Source organism: Orbicella franksi, chromosome 6 (genome assembly GCF_964199315.1).
Source record: "Orbicella franksi chromosome 6, jaOrbFran1.1, whole genome shotgun sequence".
Classification (NCBI taxonomy): domain Eukaryota; kingdom Metazoa; phylum Cnidaria; class Anthozoa; order Scleractinia; family Merulinidae; genus Orbicella; species Orbicella franksi.
In genome coordinates this window covers 24,336,477-24,359,497 of record NC_138150.1, presented here as the reverse complement: position 1 = coordinate 24,359,497, position 23,021 = coordinate 24,336,477, and the positions used below count along the sequence as shown (strand labels likewise).

At 39.7% G+C, this 23,021-nt stretch overlaps 4 protein-coding genes and 2 pseudogenes across 10 annotated transcripts in view; 2 read left to right on the top strand and 4 right to left on the bottom strand.

Annotated features, from left to right (window-relative positions):
• LOC145488904 (uncharacterized) overlaps nt 1-23,021 on the top strand; it is a 120,389-nt gene that overhangs the window by 76,353 nt on the left and 21,015 nt on the right. For 2 of the 6 annotated variants that reach the window (XM_081467740.1, XM_081467738.1), the window contains exon 2: nt 9,538-9,662. The exons of 1 other annotated variant lie outside the window; for it this stretch is intronic. The gene's annotated coding sequence lies outside the window, so the exon portion shown is untranslated. Of the gene's footprint in view, nt 1-8,559; nt 9,663-18,297; nt 21,251-23,021 lie in introns of those variants that run through there. 3 more of the 6 variants (XM_081467739.1, XM_081467737.1, XM_081467741.1) reach the window with 3 other exon arrangements.
• Nucleotides 936-3,236, bottom strand: LOC145490534 (uncharacterized). Its single transcript, XM_081469637.1, has 3 exons — nt 3,168-3,236; nt 2,769-2,890; nt 936-2,126 (listed from the first exon to the last, which is right to left on the bottom strand). The coding sequence occupies exons 1-3, from the start codon at nt 3,214-3,216 to the stop codon at nt 936-938; spliced, it is 1,362 nt and encodes a 453-aa protein (XP_081325763.1). The 5' UTR covers nt 3,217-3,236.
• LOC145488914 (voltage-dependent T-type calcium channel subunit alpha-1I-like) lies at nt 3,354-5,641 on the bottom strand. Of its 2 annotated transcripts, XR_014049543.1 has the most exons (3): nt 4,830-5,641; nt 4,266-4,393; nt 3,354-3,585 (listed from the first exon to the last, which is right to left on the bottom strand). XR_014049543.1 is itself a non-coding variant. In XM_081467769.1 (2 exons), exons 1-2 carry the CDS (start codon nt 4,411-4,413, stop codon nt 3,488-3,490), a joined length of 246 nt encoding a protein of 81 aa, XP_081323895.1. In that variant the 5' UTR covers nt 4,414-5,641; the 3' UTR covers nt 3,354-3,487. The 2 variants fall into 2 exon arrangements, 1 of the variants encoding a protein (XP_081323895.1); XM_081467769.1 differs by having other exon boundaries at nt 4,266-5,641.
• LOC145490533 (voltage-dependent T-type calcium channel subunit alpha-1H-like) lies at nt 5,659-10,121 on the bottom strand (the record flags this gene model as incomplete). The annotated part of the gene is made up of 4 exons (XM_081469636.1): nt 10,071-10,121; nt 7,522-7,611; nt 6,434-6,608; nt 5,659-5,903 (listed from the first exon to the last, which is right to left on the bottom strand). Coding segments are annotated over exons 1-4 (561 nt in total), but the record flags the coding sequence as incomplete, so codon positions are not given.
• On the top strand, nt 12,885-17,359 carry LOC145490532 (uncharacterized; annotated as a pseudogene).
• On the bottom strand, nt 17,684-18,301 carry LOC145488916 (uncharacterized; annotated as a pseudogene).

The following is a 23,021-nucleotide window of genomic DNA, read 5'->3' as shown; positions in this document are numbered from 1 at the left end:
TCAATGTTTTATTCTGTTGTTAAAAACCATAGAACAAGAAGTTCTGCAAATTATATCCTTGACACATCTTTCTTTGCATATCTCGTGAGATGCAGGTTAGTGTCTACGAATTTCCACTACCATGTTTCTTTTTACACGTTTAAGAGCCGTTCACTCCTATTTACAATGATCAACTCCACAAAAATAAAAACTCTACAATTCGAACGGTTTCTGTTCGATTAATTGAAAAGTTTTCGTAGTCTAAAATTATTTTAAGATCAATCTTTGGACTGCCACGAGAGCTTGTGCAGATTGAACAAGATAAAGGTACTCCGCTGCAATTTCCTTATACCGCGGTCGTAGCTCTAACGAGCAGGCGCAAACGGGCTTACTGATCTTTCTACAGGCAAACTAAGCTATCGCCTTAAGCGACTACGAAATAGTTAAAATAGAAGGGTTTTGGTCTGAGAGCGCAAAGCCAGAATATCCAAAGAATTATAATTAATGCACTGTTCACACCAACATGTTAAACATGTTGAAAAGTGGTGTAACTAAACAAGGTTTAAAATGAGCTGCTCATCGGCATCCACACCCCACAACTTGACGAGGTAAAAACCTGCTTGATTAAAATATTTTAGCAAGGTGGTTTGAAATTTGCCTTCTCAAAATGACTGTAAAGCGTAATCTACAAACTGGAAAACCTAAACCTGATTTAGTTAAACTAGTTTAGTTGGTGTGAACGAGGCATTATAGATAATATACGGCCAACATAAACATGGAAAAGAATCTCTCGCAGATTACTCTCAGGATTTCCCAACGACTACACAATGAACAGCTTTCACATTATAACCAGCATTATAGAAGGACAGTTTTTATAATTTGACTTAGTGCGACCACAGTATGCCCGAGTGTTCGAGTGAAACCCGTAAATTAAAGCTTACGTGCATGACATCCCTTTAAACTTGACGTGTCATCAGCGGTTGAAGTGTCGAAAATACACGCCACCGCACTGTCTTCTCTGAGAGTAGAAACATCTGCATCCAATCGGAGATGTGAGCGTCTGTCACACAGCTTTGCATTTGATAGCTCGTGTCTTTGTCATCTTTATTTTTTGGTTCTGTTTCACCGAGTCTCATTTCTTCTTTCCCTTTTCCTACTCCCGCAAACACCGGAGCAGCCCACCTAGAGTCAGGTTTGACCGGTTTTCCGCCCTGTTTAGTCGGTTTACTTTCCGGTTTGGGCGACACAATTGAAGTCGCTTTTGGTTCCTTCTTGAAAGCCTTCCCTCTTAAAGGAAAAGGTTTCTTAAGAGAAAACTTCTTCCTTTTGTCTTCATCTTCGCTGCTCGAATGTGGTGAAGGTGAACGCACTGATCCTTTTGATTTAGCAGCTCTGTCAACTAGCCTAAACACTCTTCCTCGGTCTCGATTAACTTCCATACTGCTGTCATTTAAGTCACTGTCTTCACTCATGACGTATATGGAAGCCCGAGGAGATATTTGACCATCCAGCCAACTTTTGGCAGGCTTTTCAGTTTCGGGACTAGATGGTCCCGACAACGATGAATCATCGATTCTCTCCGAACTTTTACCGATCTTATTAAGTCCACTTAATTGGCTCCCTATCGGTGGAAGTCGCAAGGTAGCAAGACTCGGGCTTTGCTCTGGTTTCGTGTAATCAACTGGGGGAAGCCGCTTTCGTAAGTCCCCGCCGTCTCCGACAGTTTGTACATTATGATCAAAAGAACTCAAACTACTGTCCGAGTCATTTGATTGACGAAGAAACCCAACTACAGGGACCACGACCATAGCGTTGTTGTTAGATTCCGATTTGGTCCCACTCCCTCCCGGACAAGAAGGGTCTGTGTAAAAATCTCCATCTTTGGATGAATGACCCTGTATGGTGTCCGCGCCTGGGTTCCAGTCCACTTGCAAGCCTGGTACATTATCAGTTACTTCCTGTGACGAATTAATGGGGAGTTCTTCTTTGGCTTCTTCCAAGTGCTTCATTAACACGGCTACCACAACATTCAGCAGCACGAACTGTGCCGCTAGAACAAAGATTGCAAAGTAGATTGGAGCGATGTGCTCTAGTGCGGTGCAGCCTGGTGTAGGATCGAGTTCACAACGTTTCTTGTTGATGATGTCCTGTTGGCAAGACAGAAAACATAGAATTAAAAAAAAATGAAAGTGAAAGAAAGGAGATAAAATCCCACTGTCTCACACGAGTCCAAGCCGACTTATCCAGGCTTTCCATAGTTCCTGCAGCCGCCCCCAGTTCCTAAATCGATGCTCACTAACGAGAGGAAACTGATCCTCACAGTTAGAGGAGAAGGAATAGAAACGAAAACAAACAAACAAACAAGCAAACCACAACAAAAAAGTAGTTGATTAGAGTTGCCCGATATCTCGAACTAAGGTGCTACAAAAGAAAAATCAATACAAACGTAAGCGGACCGTATTTCATAGAAGAATTTTATAAAAGTGGTAATAGAAGTGAGTAAAGTCCAAATTCGTCTGTAATCCACCCCTTTTTTCAGCCTAAAGTCTTGTAGTGATGGGTATATCCCCTTGCAAGGCCCTCCCCCGCTGTGTAGATCTAGATCTAGTTGGAGTTCAGCTTTATTCAATCGCGAGTACAATGACAGACAGGACTGAATGACACAAAGTCTTGTTACCAATTAATCAATACCATAACAAAGTTTGATAGCCATAATTATCAGCTAAACGCCTCCAGTTGATAAATAATGATTTTACTCCAAGCGATGAAATAAGGGCAAATTTGAATACCTTGAGGATTCCATTCCAGTTGTCCCCAGTTGACACTCGAAACAAAGTCAACATCGAGAAGCCAAAATTCTTGAAGTGCGCATGATTGTCCAGTCCTTCGCAGGGTACCTCGTCCGTGCAGTCTTGGGTACAAGAGTAGTTAAAAACAATTAGTTTCGTCAAGAGACTTTCATTATAATCTCTTGGTTTTGTGACAAAATTTTCATTGCTTTGAAATTCTGGGGGACAGTTTCTATAAATAGTTTGGTTGTAGTCAAGTGTGTTTTGGCAAACTAAATAAAGGAGGTTTAGCAATCTTTTACATGAGTTAGCTAATCATATCATTATTTATTCAGCGAAATGTATGAAGAATACTAGCTAACGCAACCAGTTTATATGAATCATGTTTTCATGACTTACCAATCTGACCAAATAGTTCCATACCCAAGGCGGCAAAGATAAAGAACATCAGAAGGAACAATAGACCTAAGTTTCTAACCTATATCAGGAGAAGAAAAAACAAAACTCGATCAGTTTAGCCTGTTACCTGTTTCGGTCGGCAACGAGTCCCTAATCTTAAAGAAAAAACAAAATGCCGATGTAAATTTCAGGACTATGAAGGCATAACCAAGTGACGTCATGTGCTAGATTTTGTTCTGATAGATGACTGGAAAGGAACTAACGTGCGTAATATCGAGTCTTGCAAAATGATGAATTAGAGGCAACGTTGCAGATTCATGTTAAAATTCAGACTTAGGACCACTTACCTGTGGTAGGGCCTCGGCAACAGTGTCAAGCAGCTTTCGGATTCCTTCAGCTGTCTTCAGAAGTTTAAGCACTATAGTTGAAGAGAAGAAAAATGCTAGCAAAATGTGCCTTGTAACAATAAACAAGGGGTTAGTGTTACGAGTATCGTTGTAGAGCAGGGTTGTTTCCAGACAGAACTCAGGATCGCCGGTAACAGCAACAAACTAATTTATTTCCGTAAGATAACTTCGCGAACTTAAAGCACTAAGCTTATTCAAATTTGAATCAATCTCTCTCACAGAAGAAACGCTCGCTCTAATATACATGAGGCTTATAGGTCTAGAAACTTCTATTAGGAGCTAAATTAAGTAGTTTGACACAGTTTCTAATCTGCGTAATTACATAAGGATCAGAATGTTCTGGAATGTTCTGGAATCTTCTTATATAAATTGGTCAAGGCTGAATGACTTCCGGTTCTAGATTGTTCTAGAAATTGACTTAGACAATTTTTCGTAACAGTCAGTTTTCTCATAACAAAAAAAATCAAATTGCTTTCGATACGCGCGGCCAGTTTGACATTTTGCAGACTTTTCAGCCAACCAGGAGACACTTCATAGATGAGCATATAGCCATGTCATCAGTATGTTTCTTCCTTCGGCTCGAATCCTGTTGGGGTAGGGCGGGGGCTGTTGGAGGTTGGAAGGGGGAGGCTGGTTTTCATTCTTTGCCCAGTATGATTGTATGATTTGAGTGAAAAAAGGAGGAACCCACCTCGAGCGATTCTGAGCACTCGCATGACCCGGATGATAGTCGGGTTGATTGGCAGCTCAGAGTTCATCTCTTCCAAAACAATTCCGACAATTGATAGCAAAATGATGAACAAGTCCAACTGATTCCACCTGTTAACGATAAGAATCATTGTTACCGAGGGTGTTTTCCATTATACCAAAAAGTCCGGGGATTTCGGTCGGAATTCAAATGGAGAGGTCTGTTTCGGTTTATTTGAGGTAGTCCACTTTGATCGGTCGGACCGGCCGGACAATAATGCGCCACTCTATTTTGACAAATCGTTTCATTGTCCTTCTTCTCTTCAGTAGATTTCTGTAATGTGGGGATCGGGGAAAGGAATAGAAAATGGAGAGAGCCGTTCCTCACGGTTGGCCCGGTGTGATCGCAGAGTGTCGTTCCACATTTTTCCTTAGCTAGTCCAACTGGCCTCTGATCGGTCGGTCTGGCATAATGGAAAGCACCCTGAGATGAACACTGATGATGCATTCTGATGACCACTTACAGCATTGCAGTAATAGACGCAATGAGCCATTCATACGGTTTTACCTTTCTTTGATGTATTTCCTGAATCCTAGAGCGTAGATCTTCAAAACGCCTTCCACAATGAAGATAGCCGTGAAAACGTAATTGGCATACTTTAGAAACACTCATTTCCTAGAAAGGGTAAGAATTGAGTAACAAAGGGATCATGTTAGAAGGTAAATAATTGCACTGCACTCTGAGCTGAGAACCAAATCCATAAATCTGAGTATAGGAAACATGCTAGGCCTGTAAGTCTGAGTAAGATCTGATTTATGAATTATATACGGTAGAACCTGTCACCACCTCTACGTGGGGGCTAAATTGTATTTTTAGAACGTGTGGACGAGTTGATATTTATGCACTCCGCATTAAACATTTAATGTTCAGCTCGGGATACGACCGATGCTTTTTGAATGGTCCCTGTTAATCAGTACATGGTCCCGTAGCACACCAAATAGCTGCTGTCGGTGTAGCCGAAGATGGGGTCTCATGCAGCTGCAAAGCAAAATTTTCGTGGTTTTTTTTATCTCATGATACTTTAAAGGTCGTCCATGCTCACTTTTCAGGCCTTATGTCGTATCAGTTTCTCTCGCTCGACTCGCACGTTGTCCGAGAAAATATGGATTTTCTGAATGCTGGCATGACATAGCAAATGGTAGCAATGCAATAACAAAATGGAGAGGAAAGCCCCTTTCCAGAAACGATATCTAAGCTTCAGTTGAACTGAGACGCCCAAGGGACTCTTTCAATTAATTTCACCTGGATTGTCAGCTGAAAGACAAATGACATTGCAACCCACGTCACTTCTAAACAATCCCTCCTCTCCCCTCCCCCCCCCCCCCGAAAAAAAAAAAAAAAAACTGACGGTAAGCCATGTACAGGTACATGTAGTTGTATCAAAATACACAAGGCTGTATAACACAAGATTACTGAGAAGAAGATTTCTTACCTCGGGTTGATTGTAATGCTCCATAGCCATACAAATGACATTTAGAACAATGACAGCCGATATTCCCAGGTCAAAGTACCCGTGGGTACAGATCCGGTGGAAAAACCGCCGAGGTTGTAGGAATTCTTCGCCCTCTTCCTCGTTGGATTCTGTGAGAGGAAAAAAAAATGACAAATTAGACCAATTTTTTTAGGTCTTGAAAAGATGGCTTTTCTCTCTTTCTGAAATAGAGAGTAAAATTCAATTCGAAGTACAAGTAACTGTACAAAGATCGGTGTAGCGTCGACAATTGCGCGCGTAACCAACAACCAATCCGCACAGACCATACACAGGTGTCTGAAAAATAGGCCATTTCCGAGCTACTTTTTGCCTCTGTTTCAAGACGAGTCTTCGTACAAAAATGAGTTTGGTTTGCATGAAAATGAACCTATAGTCCAAACATATTTTCATGCGAATGGTTTGACACTATGACTCGTTTTGACAAAGAGGCAAGAGGCAACTCCGGAATAGCCTATTGCGTCATCAGTATGGCATTTGTCTTGTGGAGTCCGGAAAGGAAAGAAATCTTATGACTTATTCCAGCTAAGCTAACTGAAACTAAAACCTTAATTAGCTACCTTGGGAAAAGAATGATGGTTCGTTAGCTTATTCGAGATTTAAATAAACTGCATGAACCCACCTGATCGCAGTTTTTCAGCTTTCTTTTTTTGTTTCTCTGCCAAGCGATCTTTTTCTATCATGTCACGGCACTTTTGGAAATTTTCCACAACTACACCAACAACATGTTGAGGACCACGAAACCAGCCAACAACAAAAATGCCACAAAAAACAGCACGTTCCACTTGTTGTTGTTTCTTATTGGCTGAAAAAATAAACAAAAACAAAAACAAAAAACGTCAACAAGCAGTGTTTCGTGGATTTTCGCCGTGTTCTTTTTTCTGGGACCTACAAGCTAAAGAGACACAATCACTTTTTTCCAAAACTATTACTTATAAATGGAGTAAACGTGCACTAAATTAACAGTGTGAAACCTCTGAAGACATTGCAGAGCGTTGAAAATTAAAGCCATGTCATCACATTTGTCCACAGCGTGATGTGACCCGTTTTAATATTTGCCATCTTTAGCCATCGTCCCTTCATAATAGTTTCATATCATTTGTATGTCGAATAATGTTCTACGAAAACAAACCAAGGAGGGTACATTCCCTCATCGTAGCTGGATTGGGGGAGTGCTAAACCTCCCAGAGGAGTCCCCAGCGGAACATTTCCCTGGAGCCGGGCATCTCAATCATCCTGTCTTGACTGTACACCAACCCCGAGGGGGTACTTCCTTATATGGGCTATATAGGTATATGCGGCCCCAAAGGGTATAGTTTTCAACCATTTTGGTCATAAATAGGGTATGGGTTTTGCACTCTAGTCTTGAATTGGGTATATTTTTTTTAGAAGAAGCTACTTTTTCATCATCATCGATAAGACTGTCAACAACATTCGTTCCAGGAACCTGATCCGTTCATAAATTATCTTTAGGGCAATTGTGCCAGCTGCAATGCTCATAAATAGAGTATCGACGTTTTGGTCAGGTCATAAATAGGGTAGAGTATCGCCGATTTTGGTCATAAATACGGCAAGGGTTTTGAGAAGCGAGCCGCACACCCCATCCAATTTTTCTAGGAGTAACCTCCCCGGATACCAACACAGGGCTATTCAACTAATTCTTTAAATTTTAATAATTCCAGTACATTCAGTAACGTTTTTTATGAGTACCTGTTTGTCGATACCGACAGCATCTATCCCATCATACATTATGATCACCCAACCGTCTTTAGTTGAGAACACGAACAATGTCAACAACGCCTGTCAGAGAAAAGGAGGGTGAATCATTTGACAACTGAATGTTTCTACACACAGGCCATTTGTATACGGTATCTGGAGCTATTTGAATTCAGGGTTATGGTATTTTATTTGTCACAATTCGGGTATAAAGTATCTAGTTCTTTAGACATGAAATAAATGTAGATAATTTTAGGTTGTTTTATAAGTCATCCATCACGTGTTTTTAATGTGAATGTAGTTAGACATTTTGAATTTATTCTATTTCCTTTTTACTCGATGTAAATTAATTCTGAAAAACTCATTTGGGAGAATAAATAAAATGTATTGTATTGTATTGTTGTTAGCATCACATGTCTTACAATTTTGAGGTATATTGGTAACTTATGGGGAAAAAAATCGGTTACCGATTGGTATCCCAATATCCCCCCTGGCCGGAACTCTTCACAAGATTTCTCTAATAGGAGTTAAAAACTACATTAGTATGGTATCGCGCGCTTTTTTTTTTATTAAAATTGTGCGGCGAGAAAAACACCGGATTACGCGCCATAACAGCGCCGAGCTACAAACAACCAAACAAACTCTCGCAACTTCAAAACACTCAACTGAATTTACTTAAGCTTACAGTGACTTTCCTTGCCATTTAAAAGTAAATAGAGATAAACTTGCTTTGACGTCGATGGAAGTGTAAAAAGGGCAAAGGTTGACCATTACCGCTAGTTTACTCACGAAAATTGACCAACACGACAATTTCACCCGCGCTGTTTCCTGCCGTTACCGTGCATGACCGTGGTCAGAGATAAGAAAATCCGGACCGCGCTAAGAACCAATCAGATTGCAGGATCCGTTACCGTGCCCTCTTAGGAAAAAAAAAATTTTTTTCTTGTATAAAAACGTTTTTCACTGGCTATTTTTTGTGTAGTTTGAATTCCAGAAGGCCAAACAGTATAAACAGAAAACCTCAGGACAAAGTTATAAAACTCAAATCAAAATTATCGCCGGCTTATCCTGGGTTAGCTCAATCGGACTTTGAACAACCCGGCCCAAGAGCTCCGCTTTTAGGCTTAGCTAAATCTATATATTATAATTTACTTTGATGTGAATAACCCTTACGGCTGGGCGATGAGCTTGCCACTGCCAAAAAGCGGTTTCAAGTGGAAGCGAGTCATTCCCACAAAACTGACAAATAATGAAAATGAAAGAAAATTCAAAGAAGGGGCGGATACCTGGAGTACCCTAAAGAGTTGCACGAGCAACACAACAGCTATCCACTTGTGCCGGAGAAAAAGATCATTGAAAAGAGGTTGATGGCAGTTTACCAAAAGCGTTTGATGGAAGACTTGAAAATGTACCCCCAAAGAGCGAGAAGCTGGTGCTGACGCTGGAGGACAAAAACAATTACGCGCTTAACTACAGAGACCTGCAGTTTTATCTAAAAAGGTCTAATCAGAATAAAGGTTGACGTCATCACGTCACATGATGATTGATGGATGGGTAATAGATAAAAATAAATCGCGTGAATTTGTTCACGGTCGATTAGTGGTCGATGACTTCAGCGCCAAAGAATTTCATAAGTTCGTAGCGCGTGTAAACAGAAAAAAGGGAATGGAAATCTTACTAAGTTTCTTACACTTTTGCCGTTAAATTAAACAATCTTCGACGTTTTCCTTAAATTGGGATATTGCAAACTAGTCAAGAGTGATGTCTATTCTAGCCATCAGATGTGTTTATCAACTTGTCAGTTACTTAGCATAATTAGTCGGAAAAAAAAATCATTGAATTGAGAGCAAAATACAATAGCCTGAAGTTACACTTCAATACACTTTTGAAAGCGAAAGCTGAATATACTGTTCACACAGATACCACACATATCCATTAGGTCTGCATGCATTGTCTATGTACATTTGTCTGTTTGTTACGAATGAGCTAAATTTGAGTCCTTGATTTCAGGTGATTGTATTCAAGTTGCCCTTGATTGAAACGACAGCTAACTATCTTTATGAGGTTGATAACATCTTAGAAGAATGTGCCTCTGAAAGGTCTTTCGACTTGAATCTCTGATCCAGCCATTCAAGGTAAGACTTCTGTGATTCTAGTTTCATTTTCGATAAACTTTCAATAGGAAGGAAGTGCGAACATTTTCGCTTTGTTTCATCATGAACTTTTGCCAGTCTTTGAAAACTTCCCATAACTTCAAAACTTATGGTTTTTCAAGCGTTTTAGACATAAATAAATTAATTGATTGGTTGAGTAAGAAGCGAAACTGTATGTAATCGCATGTGGAGTTGACAATACACTTTTGGTAACAGCGAAATAAAAACCGGAACACTATAGTGGAGTTGGATTGACAGGTAGTAAACCAGCAGAAGTCAAACGCGTGCTCACATTCACTTGGCTAGGAATTTTCAGAAGCGACGAAACAATTACTAAACTAGTAGTAATCAAAGATTATGGGAGTGCGTTCTACGCCTTTACTGCAATACCTCGAATGACTTCATTGGCTGACTTTCATCTCCTATTGCTAAAATCGACATTTTTTCAAATCAGCAAACGACGTTATAACATAATGACAAAATCCATGCCAGTATTTTCATGTGGTTTTCTGGTTGGCAAGCAGAGGTCTCTTCTATAGACTATAAACTATGATTTGTCCGCAATTACGTGACAGCGCCAGTTTTCGGGAACTCACAAGTTTAATAGAACTAAAATATTTACATTTGCCTTCACATTTCGCGATAAATATTTTCACATTTCATGTTCAAGCGTTAAAAGCAAATTTGGAAAAGTATATATTTACAGACATTATTCTAAACTGCTGGAAGCACGAATATTAGCCAACATTTGCAATCGCGGGCTTGTTCAGTCGTAAACAAACTCCGTGCGACTGATTCGAATATTTCCGAATATTTCCTTGGGTAAGGCTTACTCTTATAGACCTAGGCTTCAGAGTACTTTTCCACCGATTCCAAACAATATTCGACCGGACACAGACTGAATTATTTGCCACAATGGAACTAATCAACAAACGTAATCAAAATACAGCGAATGAAGTAAAGCTGTTCACGGTTAAAATCCTAAAACCAAGAGGTTTTAAAGTCACAATTGTGAACAAAATGAATAATTGTCTCAGCCACGTAACAAAAACGCATCATCTCGCATCCTGACAAACCAGGCCACGTTTGTGTTTGTACGGCCCAGAATCATAACTACAAAACAGCAAGCGATTGATCGAGAAACCAAAACGGACTCAGGGAGGCCACTTTTTGCGTCCAAGACCGGCCGGGTGTCCCATAAAACCTCAATTCAGTCTGCATTAGGACTGCGTTCTCCTTTTGGTCGGTGGACTGGTCTTCTCCACTGATGAGTTTCCTTACCAAGAGTAGCTAGAATTTTGCAGTTGATCCGATTTCTCTCGATCTGGTCGATGGAAGAGTTTTTTGTTTCCATGTGAGTACATGCGTTAAAGCGAGGCCGACGTAATAAAAGCGAGGCCACAGCCCCTGAAAAATCTTTGGGGGCGGGCTAAATTTGCGTCCACGACAGAGAAAGTCAATCTCAAAATATTTCGCCTTTACGCAAGCAACCCAACACGCAACAGGATTGAATTTCAATTCGATTAGTAGATTAGTAGTCACGAATTCCAAATGTTGATTAGTAAACTTGCTCTGAACTTGCTTGGAAAGCTGTCGAAAGATTGAACATGGGGCTCAAAATTTTGATCGCCAGTGGTTATAGTGTGGGTCTGACGTAGACACGAGGAAGTAGAGTACTGTAATGTAAACAATGTAAGTAATTATGAGTTTTCAAACCCAAATTCCTTGTCTTTTGCAATTGAATATGAGCTAGCAGCTTAAAATATACATTTAACATTCCGTACGCAAACTTTCTGAAGCTTACACCAAACAATTCCGATTTTCAGTTAAACCTGCTTATTTGTGAGATTGAAACTGGTGCTACTTAGATATACAATGTACATTTGGCAATATATAATGTGTTAGTATAAATCTACTAGCGTTCATGCATCACACTAATGCCGTTCTCTTACTGACTGTGTTCCTCACTATCTATTTTGTCTTAGCATAAATCTGCTAGCGTTCTGTTACGAATGCCGTTCTCTGATTGGTTACGCTACTCACTATCTATTCTGTGATAGATAGTGAGTATCGTAGCAGTGTACCCATGACGACCGCTTCTTGGCTTTTTCGAAGTGTCTGTGAAGAGGATTTAGATATAGTTTTGAACGACTGGTAGATTTATACTAAAACAATTAGATTATTCGCTCTCAATTTCTGTCGCGTGATAGTTAAGTAGTTGAGTATTGCATTGCGCATCTTCAGAACAGAAAAACGTACTGCGCAGCTTTGTGCGCATCCCTAGCCCTGCTTGAGGGCTCAGGTAATAATACAGGCTGCAATGGTGGGAAGAATGGCAGACTGATAATGAGGTAGCGAGGACGTCGTTCGGTTGATATATTTATACTTGAGCAAGCATGAATTTTTTTCCGGCATTTCTTTGTTAAGAAAACAAGGCTCCCCCTGCCTGCTGAAAAGCTCTCTTGCTTATATATTCAGTGGTTTGCTTCTAAATATACAATATGTAAAGAGGGTTTGTGGAAAAATTGTGTCTTCGTACCGAACTTTCTGATGTACCGCGGGGAAAAAGAAGGGTTCGGAAACCTTCTTAATATTAATTTTTTCCGAAAAAAGATTGATTCTCTACGAGAACATTACACCCGCGTTCCATTAGTGACGTGGAAAATGTTGCTACTTACTGGGAAAACTGAGAAACCATATTTAGTTCGTAACTTTTTTTTGTTCACCTTAACGACGAAATTTCTGCCAATTTTTCAAACTGGGAGCCTGGTGCGCAGCCAAAATTCGCGCATGTTTATCACGCGTGTTCCCGCTAGCGCTCTGAAATGCGCATCTCTAATGCGCACGATTTTCGCGTCATTAGCGCGCGCACATGAGCGCGTGCACGTACACAACGTAAGAGATTTCCCAATATGCAGATGACACGACCCTTATTTTAGACGGCTCCGAAGAATCCTTTCTAGAATCTTTGAAGATAATAGACTATTTCGGTGATATATCCGGCCTCAGACTTAACAGCAAAAAGACAGAAGCTTTGTGGATCGGTGCAAGTGCGGATTGGGATTTTAAACTTTGCCCTGAAAAAGACTTCAAATGGCCAAAAAAAAAAAGTCAGAGCGTTAGGGGTATGGTTGTCAACAGACCCTGATGTAACTATATCTTTGAATTACAAAGATAAAATAGAAAAAATTAAATCGATTCTGGGATGCTGGAAACTTCGCAGACTTGGCCTTTTAGGTAAAATTACTGTTTTAAAAAGCCTCATAGCTTCACAACTGGTATATATTTTCTCTTCTCTGCAAACAAATCATACAGCAATAAAGGAGATAAATGTAATGTTTTACAACTTCTTATGGAATGACAAAGGCGACAAAATAAAAAGAAAGGTAATGATTAATGATTACTCAGAAGGGGGACTTAAAATGATTGATATAACCTCCTTTAATAGATCTCTCAAAGCCACATGGATAAAGAAGTATCTAGATAAGGAAAACAATGGAAGCTGGAAAAGATTTTTTGACTCAGAACTTGAAAAATATGGAGGTGAAGTAACACTAACTGGAAATCTAAACATAAAAGACAGTCGTAACATTATTAAAGTATCAGATCCTTTTTTCAAAGAAATTCTTGAAATCTGGTCAGAAGCCAATTATGAAGAAAAGATTGTATCAGACTATCACTTTCGGTCATCGCCCTTATGGTATAATTCACTAATAAGAGTTGGGAATAGACCAGTGTTTTTTAAAGAATGGTTCCTCAAAGGAATAACAAAAGTAGAACATTTAATGGATGACTCCGGAAAGTTTCTCTCGCTCACTGCTTTCCAGACTATACATGACCTGACAGCCCGACCTTTAACCTTTCTTGGAATCATTTCTTCAATAAAACTTCTTCAAAGATATATACCCCATAACATCAGAACCTCTATTAAACATGAAAGTTTCTTGTCAAAATTTTTAAAAAGCGGAAAACCTAGTAGACTAGTATATAAGAAACTTGTATCAGGAAAAAGTGAACCACCCAATCAAAGTCAACAAAAGTGGCAGGAAGACGTCACTCTCACAACAAAACAAGAGCTCAACTGGAAAAAGGTTTACCAAATGGCTTTTCAATGTGCAAAGAGCACAAAACTTATAACTTTCAATTTTAAATTTCTTCATAGAAGAATATCAACAAACAACTTCTTGAAAAAAATTGGTCTCGTCGATAGCGAGAAATGCACTTTCTGCGAAAGAGGAACAGAGAAACTTGTACATTTATTTTGGGCTTGCCCAAAAACTCAATATTTTTGGAACAATTTTGAAGTATGGCTACAGTCTTGCCAAGTTATTGCCAAGGAGACACCCTTAGAGCCTGATACAGCACTGGGCCTAAGGCCGGATAGCTCTAAACATAAACTCCAAATTAACTTCTGCTGCTTAAATGCTAAATATTACATTTGGCTATGTAGACAGAAAAAATGTTCTCCAAAACTAAATGATTTCTTACTGTATTTAAAACATATCTATGAAATGGAAAAAAATACAACTACAATCGTTTTAAAAAAGTGGGAGCCTCTGTTGCCTCTTTTGTAATCTCTTGATAACTCGACCCTAGTCCCCTGAAAACGAAAATAAAAATGAAAGGAAAAGAAACAAGGCGCATATATATATACCATGCATATTTTCTGTAATTTGCAACTCGGAATGTACGTTGGTGACAGGAGTAAACTGGTATGATCTTACCGTGCTAGAATTGTAAGAAGGGCAAGTAATCTAATTATGTTGTATTGTAAGCAGTGTAAGTATTAGTATTGTTAGTAGCGTGAGTATGCGTATTATATAGAGTAAGTGTTAGTATCGTAAGTGGCGTAAGTAATAAGTTTTTTGTAAGTAGTGTAAGTAACTACATTAATATTGTATTGTAAGTAGTGTAAGTAGCATTTAAAAAGAATAAAGAAAAAAAAAATTAAAAAAAAAAAAAAAAAAAGTTCGACAGCGAAATAAATGCTCATTTTCTATCAAACAAGGATGATGACCTAGATTTTTTATCACATAAATTTAGTGTAAAAATTATCCACATTAAGTTAAAAAATTAAGAAAAAATTGTTAGGAAGGAAAAAGAGATATAGCTAAAAAATTATACAAAACCGTTACTCGGGGATGCAAAGTATGAACTCGAAAACAACTATTGGAGGAATATTTTGAGTCAGTGTCATTTAGAATTGTGTGATTTTCAATAATTAAACATTACATTGTTCCAAATGCCCGAGACGATCAAGAATTTTTTCAAGTATTGCTTAAATAACCTTTGTTTCCAGCCATCCCAAAAAGTAACGTGAACTGATGAAATAACGCGCGTGATTAGGCGAGAATGGGGTAAGATTGGCTTATCATTTCTCTTAAAGTGCACCTAACCCCCAATTTTTTTTCGCTGAAACAAATCCACTTGTTATTCGAAGCATTTGGGCGAAAAAAATTTTGAATTTGGTTCAATCCTCCCTCGATTTCCTATGCTCTTTCAAAGTCGCGCTTGAAGTGTTGCACGACCGCGTTTTAGGTAGTCTGGGGCGGCGGTTGCTGATGACGTCTACCCAGGAACCAAAAGCGCCTCAGTCAGCTCTCTGTATTTGCTCGAGAAAATGGAAAACAAACCTAATCGTTCCATTATAAATTTGGGACTAAAACGGCCAAGTTATGTTTCAGAATCATTTCTTTTTCGTCACTGGAGTCAGAGTTAAGTTTCGATTTGGAAGAATCCGAAATAAGCTTCGATCGAGCACTGTGAATTTACTGCTCAGAGCTTTGAGAGCAATTTGCAATATTTCAAGCGACGACGGGGAAGACTTCTTTGCGGACGAGCTGCTTGTATATTAGAAATGGAAAGCTAGATACGAAGTGGAGGAGCAGGCGAACGATAAGCAGTAAAGAAAACTTAAGGACTGCTTTGGATGGTAATTTCGTCACCTAAACACAAGACTCCCACACGTGTTTATAGCCCGTTTACATTTGTCCTTAGCGAGAACGTATTTTGTCAAGGTAAGGTTGTTCTATTAAATCCAGTTTGTGTTTTACTTCCTGGAATGCTTCATGTTTATAACAGCGACGTAAGTGTTGCAGTTTTCGAGACTTGATGACCTCCAAAACACTGGCTTCGGTCGATTGAAAATCGTAGAATTGTCTGGACCTGTATTTTTGAAGCCGCGGGAAGCAAAGGCGGAAGGAAACATTTCATACAACATACATGTACCGATTTCACATTGTCACACGTTTTAAGTCGTAACTCCAAATAACCAATGTAAATTTTTCTCAAAGTTTGCAGTAAAATTCGTCGGACAAGCGAAAAGGAAGTGTTCCCTGAGCGGTCCGCAGATAGTGTTACGTGGTCATAGTTTCGACACTATTGCACAGATTACGAATACGAACTATTGCACAGAATATTTGTCGCTCTGCTGATTTCCAAACCTTGGAAAAACTCTGTGAGTCTAAAAGTTTTGTTCTCATGTAATTCTTAAGGGTTAATCTTGTCGGTTGTCGGTAGTACTTCTACGAATTGCTGGTTGGCTTTAAACAGAAAATTTTGAAAATAGCGTTTGAAAGTCTGCGGAACAAATTCAGGTGAGAGTTCTTCAATGGTTCTCATGGATGCTACTAAAACTGGTAACGGGGAACGGGGAACCGCGAACGGGAGTCTGGGAACGAGTGTACAGCGGTAATCCGCCTGAGAATTCAACATGGCGGACAAAGGAAAAGAAAAGGGAACAATTTGGGCAAATCATAGTTAGTGGAGGAGACTGGTTGTGAAACCCGGCAAACTTCAGGCCGGCCTTTTGTTTCGCGTTTGAGGTTGAATTGCACCATCACGTGACATTGACCGTGCACACGCCAAACGTTCATTTCCAAACAATATGGCGGACACGAACGATTTGTTTATCATTGGAGACGATTTTGACGCGAGTTTAGGTATTTTGGAAGAAGAAGAAGAGCTTGATCAACAGTTTAGAGAAGCTGTAGATGAAGTAAGTATTAGATTCTTTCTTAGCCACCCAGAATTTAGCGAAAAGCGCTGTGCTTTGACGTTCATCTTCTTTCAGCTCGATCGGGTATCATCGGGTATCATCGGTGCTGCTTTTTTGTAGCGACTTGTGTTATAACTAAATCCTTGTACTAACGATGTAATTATTAAGTGGTTTCTTATTTTATTTCCACTATCTATGCTTAGAACTAGACTTTGTAGTATTGATAAAGTCTGGAAATGTTGAAAGATTTTATTTTTCCTTCTACGCAACCATAGCTCTGAATGCAGTTAAGCATTTTGAGGGATTATCGAGGAACGCTGCTACACTACTGTCTTCCAAGGTTGCTGATTGTATGTTAGCACACAGCAAGGAGAAAATGGAAAGCATGTATACTTGCGTCCCATTAACGTAACCTTCAGATGAAGAAAAAGCTGGACTACAGTATATTGGAGGTTATGTGGTTCATAAACTTCATACCAAGCATGCTGGTTAATCATCAGAAAGTGAGCAGGCAATCTCCATCCTTAAGGCTGGCAAATTAGAAAACCAGAATGCCATTGAATGCCAGAGGTTAACTTCATCCTTAAATCGTGGTTGTTTGTGGGCAATTTCAAAAAATGCTCAATCAATTTTTGAGAGAACTGAACATTATTTCAGGGATGCCAAAACAATAACTGATTAAAAATTAAAAATTATTTACATTCATATATACAAGTTGAAATATTCACATAGAAAAAATACATGTCTATATATCAAAAAATGTATACTTGTTTACTTATAGAAGACTGCAATAAAACTTCCTCTAGCTGGCCTTAGTGCAGAGACAACAGCAGTAGCTGGTCAATCAGCATACATCATGTGTTACAATATATCTAAAATATCAGGGACGGAGCCTATTTTCAAGTGGGTGGGGTTTGAAAACAAAGGTCGGATGTGCAAGTTTGTAGGGAGGTCTGGTGCCTCATAGTAAAACAAAATAAATCATCGTCCTTGTGAAAAAGTGGGGTGGGGACTAAAAGCTCCCCCCCCCCCCCCCACTCTTCAACGTTTTGAGTGTTTTTACTCTTTTACAGAGGTCGTTGAAGCTTTGGTAATACTTCTTAGAGCTCTCTGTTACTGGGTTGTCATTTACCACGGATCTCGAAGGACGTGCAGCTGGTTTTGTCGCATCATGACTTCTCTTCGGCATGTTCAACGTCGGCAAGGCTCCAATCTTTGGTTTCTTTTTCACCATCTTTTCCGAATGAACTGAAATAAAAGTAAAAAAAAAAGATATTTTAAAACCATAATCAGAGTAAGGTTATAAAGTTCAAACAAACGAGAGACAGCTGACAACTACTTAACTTATGTTGACATAAAAAAAAACCGGACATAACAACAGCAGTACTTACATAATTCTACATCCTCAGGTTTGAAATGTTTCTCACAGGTAAACATCTTGTCACTGTCGATCTATTTTTTGGAAATCTTTGTCAATAACTCTTGTTTTCGTGATCTCACTCAGCCACCCTTCTCGCCACTTCTTGCATTCGGCATTTCGTGCAGAGGGTAGTTTCCAGATGCCGATTCCTTTCGTCCTCCGGCACATACCACAGCCAAAAACCGAAGAGTTATCGCCGGGCATTTTACTTTCGAAATGATAAACTTTTGAAAACCATTCAAGATGACAGAACTACATTTCTTAGCGTTCAAAACACGTTAAATGACCACATGTTCGCTCGCAAACGACGCCATCTTGAATTTGAGTGTGCACGGTCATTGTCACGTGACTTAGAAAAACTCAATCAATAACCTATCTCTTTGATCGCTAACTATGGGCTATGAGTTTCTACCGGCTGTGCCCCCAGATCAAGTGCCCAGCACGTTCTTGTTATAACAGAGTCCGATTGGCACTGGGATAAACAAAGCATGAAATGGGGCTGGGAGAAAAATCGAATCGGTATTATCACAAGCTACGTCCCCAATCGGTCAGGCCACAGTCGTTCTTAAATAGAATTTCAAGCCTTCATAGTCTACTCATATCTTCTCACTTTGTGCGCGAGCTGTCATATCAATACGATTTCGAGGACATAACACATGACTGTCTTTGAACGGGAGTCGTCCGCTGTCTTCGCATTCGGCAGCGCGGCGGCCTTTCGGAGATCGGCAAGTCTGCTGGCAAATCAGGTGAGCAGCAGATAAATAACCTGTGGCCTGGCTGCTTTGTCAAAGACAAGAGATATGAAGAGACGAACAAGGAATATTCCACAATAATGCTTATGTTGGTGAAAGATGACCGCGGAAAAGCGACTGCGTGACACTTGGTATGTTTTCAGATGACATGTCGTCACGTATCAGACGAAAAACAGTCTTTATTCTCTGTCTGCGTTTTGTGCCCAGTCTGCAGTCTGCATTTTGTACCTAGTCTGCATTTTGTACCCGGTCTGCAGTATTGCAGACTGCATTTTGTACTGACCTATTGGGAAAGCATGTGATAATACCAATTCGATTTTCTGCACAAGGCGCTATTTTATGCTTTGTTTAACTCAGTACCATATTGGACTCTGGGGCACAGCCGGTAGAAACCCTCGTTTACAACCTTAACACTTCCTCACATTTCTTTTCCTTTGTCTGCCATATTGGATTCTTTGGCAGGTTACCGCTGTACACTCGTTCCCAGACTCTCTTCCCGGTTTCCCGTTCCCCGTTTCCCGTTCCCCGTTTCCCGTTCCCCGTTCCCCGTTCCCCGTTCCCCGTTCCCCGTTCCCCGTTCCCCGTTCCCCGTTCCCCGTTCCCCGCTCCCCGTTTCCCGCTCCCCGTTCCCCGTTACCAGTTTGAGTAATATCCCAACCAAATATACGTCAGCGTTCACAGGCTACCATAGTGGCGACTACGTTTCGCTGTGCTGACGATCAATAACGGTCTTTTTCTTAGACATTATGTCCTTCCAGAAATACCTAGTGAAAGATCTTTGCTTCTATAACGTTCAACATAAGAAAAGAAAGCAATCTATCCTTTTGCTTTGCTGTAAAGGATTCCCTCACATCGGAAAACTTGCCAATGGCTGATCGTGTTTGAAATCGCCCTATAATGCATTGCAAACCCTTGAGCATTGAGTGCGTCATGTATGCCCACTGATTGTGTCTTTTGTAATGCATACACAAAATTAGCAGCCAAAAAAGTCTTGAAAATTTGTTTTTACAGACTTTATGCTTTGAATTCTTTTCTGAATACAATTCCACTTGATTTTTATCACTTAGTCGCCAAATGGCTACTCAAGAAGTTTTTTTAATATTGGGCCCTTGACTCTGACAGTCTGAGCCATATCCTGGAGCCCATTATGGGTTCCTGCCATATCATAAAGCAGAAGTGTTCATCTTTCCTGTACCTGCCAAATAAAGTGCTCTTCAGAAATCGCCCTATTATGCATTACGTACATTGCGATATGCTGTTAGCACAACATGTATGTACCCTTAAGAGTCAGCTTTGGTCAGGAGCGCATCACTAGGAGTCTGCAACTCCCATACTGAGCCTATGTCACAGTATTTTGACAGACCGGTCTACTTTTAGGCTTCTTTTCGCTCAAAAAAGGTCAGTTCCGATCTATATGAGCGCGCATCGGTAAGAAGAAAAATGGCGGCCTCAGATGGATATGGCGACCTAATCTTCCAGTGAAGTTATAAAGTCTGTGCTTGTGATTGGTCACTGAGGTTCCTGCGGGGGTCTGAATTCTCGGTAAATTCAAACTAGAAATAGATCGGTCTGTGAAAATGCCGGGACAGGAATAATTGAGAAGTTGAAAACTTCTAGTGATGGGCTCCTGCTTCAAAGGGACACAGTCAGCTGGCGTACATGCCCATTAGATACCATTTCATAGCTAATTTGCATATCACTGAGACGCAATCCATACTGTTTTTAACCAAATATGATAAAAATAATATCATAGGAAGAGCAAAAGCACACTCAAAAACAGGTTTGTCAGTAAACGATTAAATATCAAGCATAACACTGCCAAGATTGAAGGGAACTACTAGATGTACTTTGATTTCAGGTTAAGGTGAACTTTCTCAAAGTGAGAAAACTAGTGTCCAGGTCAATGTGGTCCCAAAGCTGACTGTGTCCCTTTAATGGTAGCATTCAATAGAAAACTAGGTTTGCTTGAAGAACATATAATCAGGAGATAACCAGGAGAGATTGGTGCAGTCATCTAGTAGATAAAGTAATCTAGTTAATCATAAATGATGAATAAATCAAATTTAAATACAGTTTTGAACGATTTGTACTGAAAATCTTTACACTATGTTAATAAATTTTCTTATGCTAATTATTACGCTAATCAGTTATGCAAATTAATGTCCGGTCAAATTGATAAGATGTCCGACCAAAATGAGGATTTGAAAGGACACATGCCCTGTTAAGGAAGAAAAATTATTTCCAGCACTGCATATTATATGTATCTTTGATGTCTGATGATTGCATTCAAGTTGCCCGTGATTTGAACGAAAACGAACTATCTTTATGTGGTTGATAACATCTTGGAGGCAAGTACTTCTGAAAAGGTTTTCGACTTGAAGCTCTGAGCCAGCTATTCAAGGTGAGACTACCTGTGTTTCTAGTTCCATTTTCGACTCTCCTCATGGGAGTCATAGGAAGGAAGTGCGACCACTTTCGCTTCGTTCAATCGTTAGATGTTCTAAGTGTTCGAAAACTTCTGACAACGTCAAATGGCTGGTCGGTTTATGTATTTTCACTTGGAACAAGAAGCGTCTTTGGGGTGGTCTCTCTCTCAAAACCCGGAGCACTACTCACAGCTCGAGCGATCGGTAGAGTTGGATTCACAGTTAGTAAACCCAGTGGAATTTCGAACTCAATCTTTGATCAAAGTTTTCTTTCGAACACAATCAAATTCACGTAGCGAGAAATTTTTGGAGCGATGGAGAAAATTAGACCTGATAATAGCAGGGGTGTAACGATTCATATTCCTTGCGATTCGATTTAATTTCGATTATTATTGCCTTTCGATTTCGATTATTTCAATTCCATTAGGCAAAATATTAAATCATTTTTTTTCGCTGAGCAAATTTGTAGATAGTTTTAGACTTGTCTGTTGTACCGTCTTTAGCAGGAAAACTATAATATTTCCACACTGTACAGCGGATCTAAAAGCAGGTGGATTGGTCATTCGCACCCTGCGAGCAGAGCCTCTTTTATTTCTTTTTGCTTTATTTGTTTTACACAGTACAAAGCATATGTCCCGTAAGAAAAGGCTCTGCTGGTGTGTCATTCATCGCCATGTTCGAGAACGTGACAGTGCAGATAATGAGCGTGTCGCACATGGTTTGCCCTATTTGGAAGTTCTCAAGGGGTGGTAGAAGGGCAACATTTTTACAAAGCAACACGAAATGGCGCACAAACTGCAAACTCCTTTGAGTTCTGGATTCTGATTTCACTATATAATAACTCACTGAGGGAACCCTGGGAAAGATATGCAAATAATTGAACCAAAATCGAAACGTGGAATCAAATAATGATACCGTGGATCGAACCGAATGGTCATATTTGGGATTACTCGAGAATTTGATTAATGAGTTACACTACTAAATACTATTAGTAGAATTCTACTAGTATACTAATGCAAATGCTGCAATCTGATTGGCTGAGCCATTGAACACTATCAGCCATTAGTGTGCAGTGGCTGGAGGTCGTCCAGGAAATGGCGACGTTTTTTTCGTTTCTCCAAAGTTTTGATGCAAATGGAAATGATGCAAATGATGATACAAATGAAAATTTTGATGCAAATGGATAATTAAATTCCCGAGAGGTGTAAACGAAGGACATTTACGGTTTCTTGACCTTTAAAAAAGTTGAAATTATTGAAAAAACTGATGCGTGCGAGCACACAACTTATTAGAAGTAAATTTTAGTAAGAATTCTTCTAAAACAATTAGATTATTCGCTCTCGATTTCTATGAGGTGATAGTTGTTTCGGCCTTCGGCCTCATCAACTATCACCTCATAGAAATCTCGTGCTCATAATCTAATTGTTAAGTAGTAATCAAAGATTTATAGCGCAGTGCGTTTTGCATGTTTGGTCTACTTTGGTGGCATTCAAATCCCTCGATAGAAAACTAAGTTTGATCGAATGACAGATAACGATTTGCACGTGAAGTTCACAGAAGCCTGCGGTGAAAGTGTTTTTAATTGATTAAGTATTTCAGTAGAAGTTGTACTGGACAAAATATTTTCCAGGAAAGGTATTTGAACTGTTGGTGACACTTTCAATTTCAGATCGCCAACACTTGAACAAACATTTCTTGAGAAAATAAAATTTGACCAGCAACCCTGCAAGACAGTACGTCACCAAA

Bases quoted from the DNA above. Each gene is read 5' to 3' on its own strand.
- LOC145490534 (XM_081469637.1), bottom strand. From the start codon at position 3,216: ATGTTCTTTATCTTTGCCGCCTTGGGTATGGAACTATTTGGTCAGATT. The intron at 2,891-3,167 runs GTAAGTCATGAA...CTTGTACCCAAG, and splicing joins GGAACTATTTGGTCAGATTG to ACTGCACGGACGAGGTACCC. The intron at 2,127-2,768 runs GTATTCAAATTT...TCTTGCCAACAG, and splicing joins ACTGGAATGGAATCCTCAAG to GACATCATCAACAAGAAACG.
- LOC145488914 (XM_081467769.1), bottom strand. From the start codon at position 4,413: ATGATTCTTATCGTTAACAGGTGGAATCAGTTGGACTTGTTCATCATT. The intron at 3,586-4,265 runs GTGGGTTCCTCC...CTTCAACTATAG, and splicing joins AGTGCTCAGAATCGCTCGAG to TGCTTAAACTTCTGAAGACA.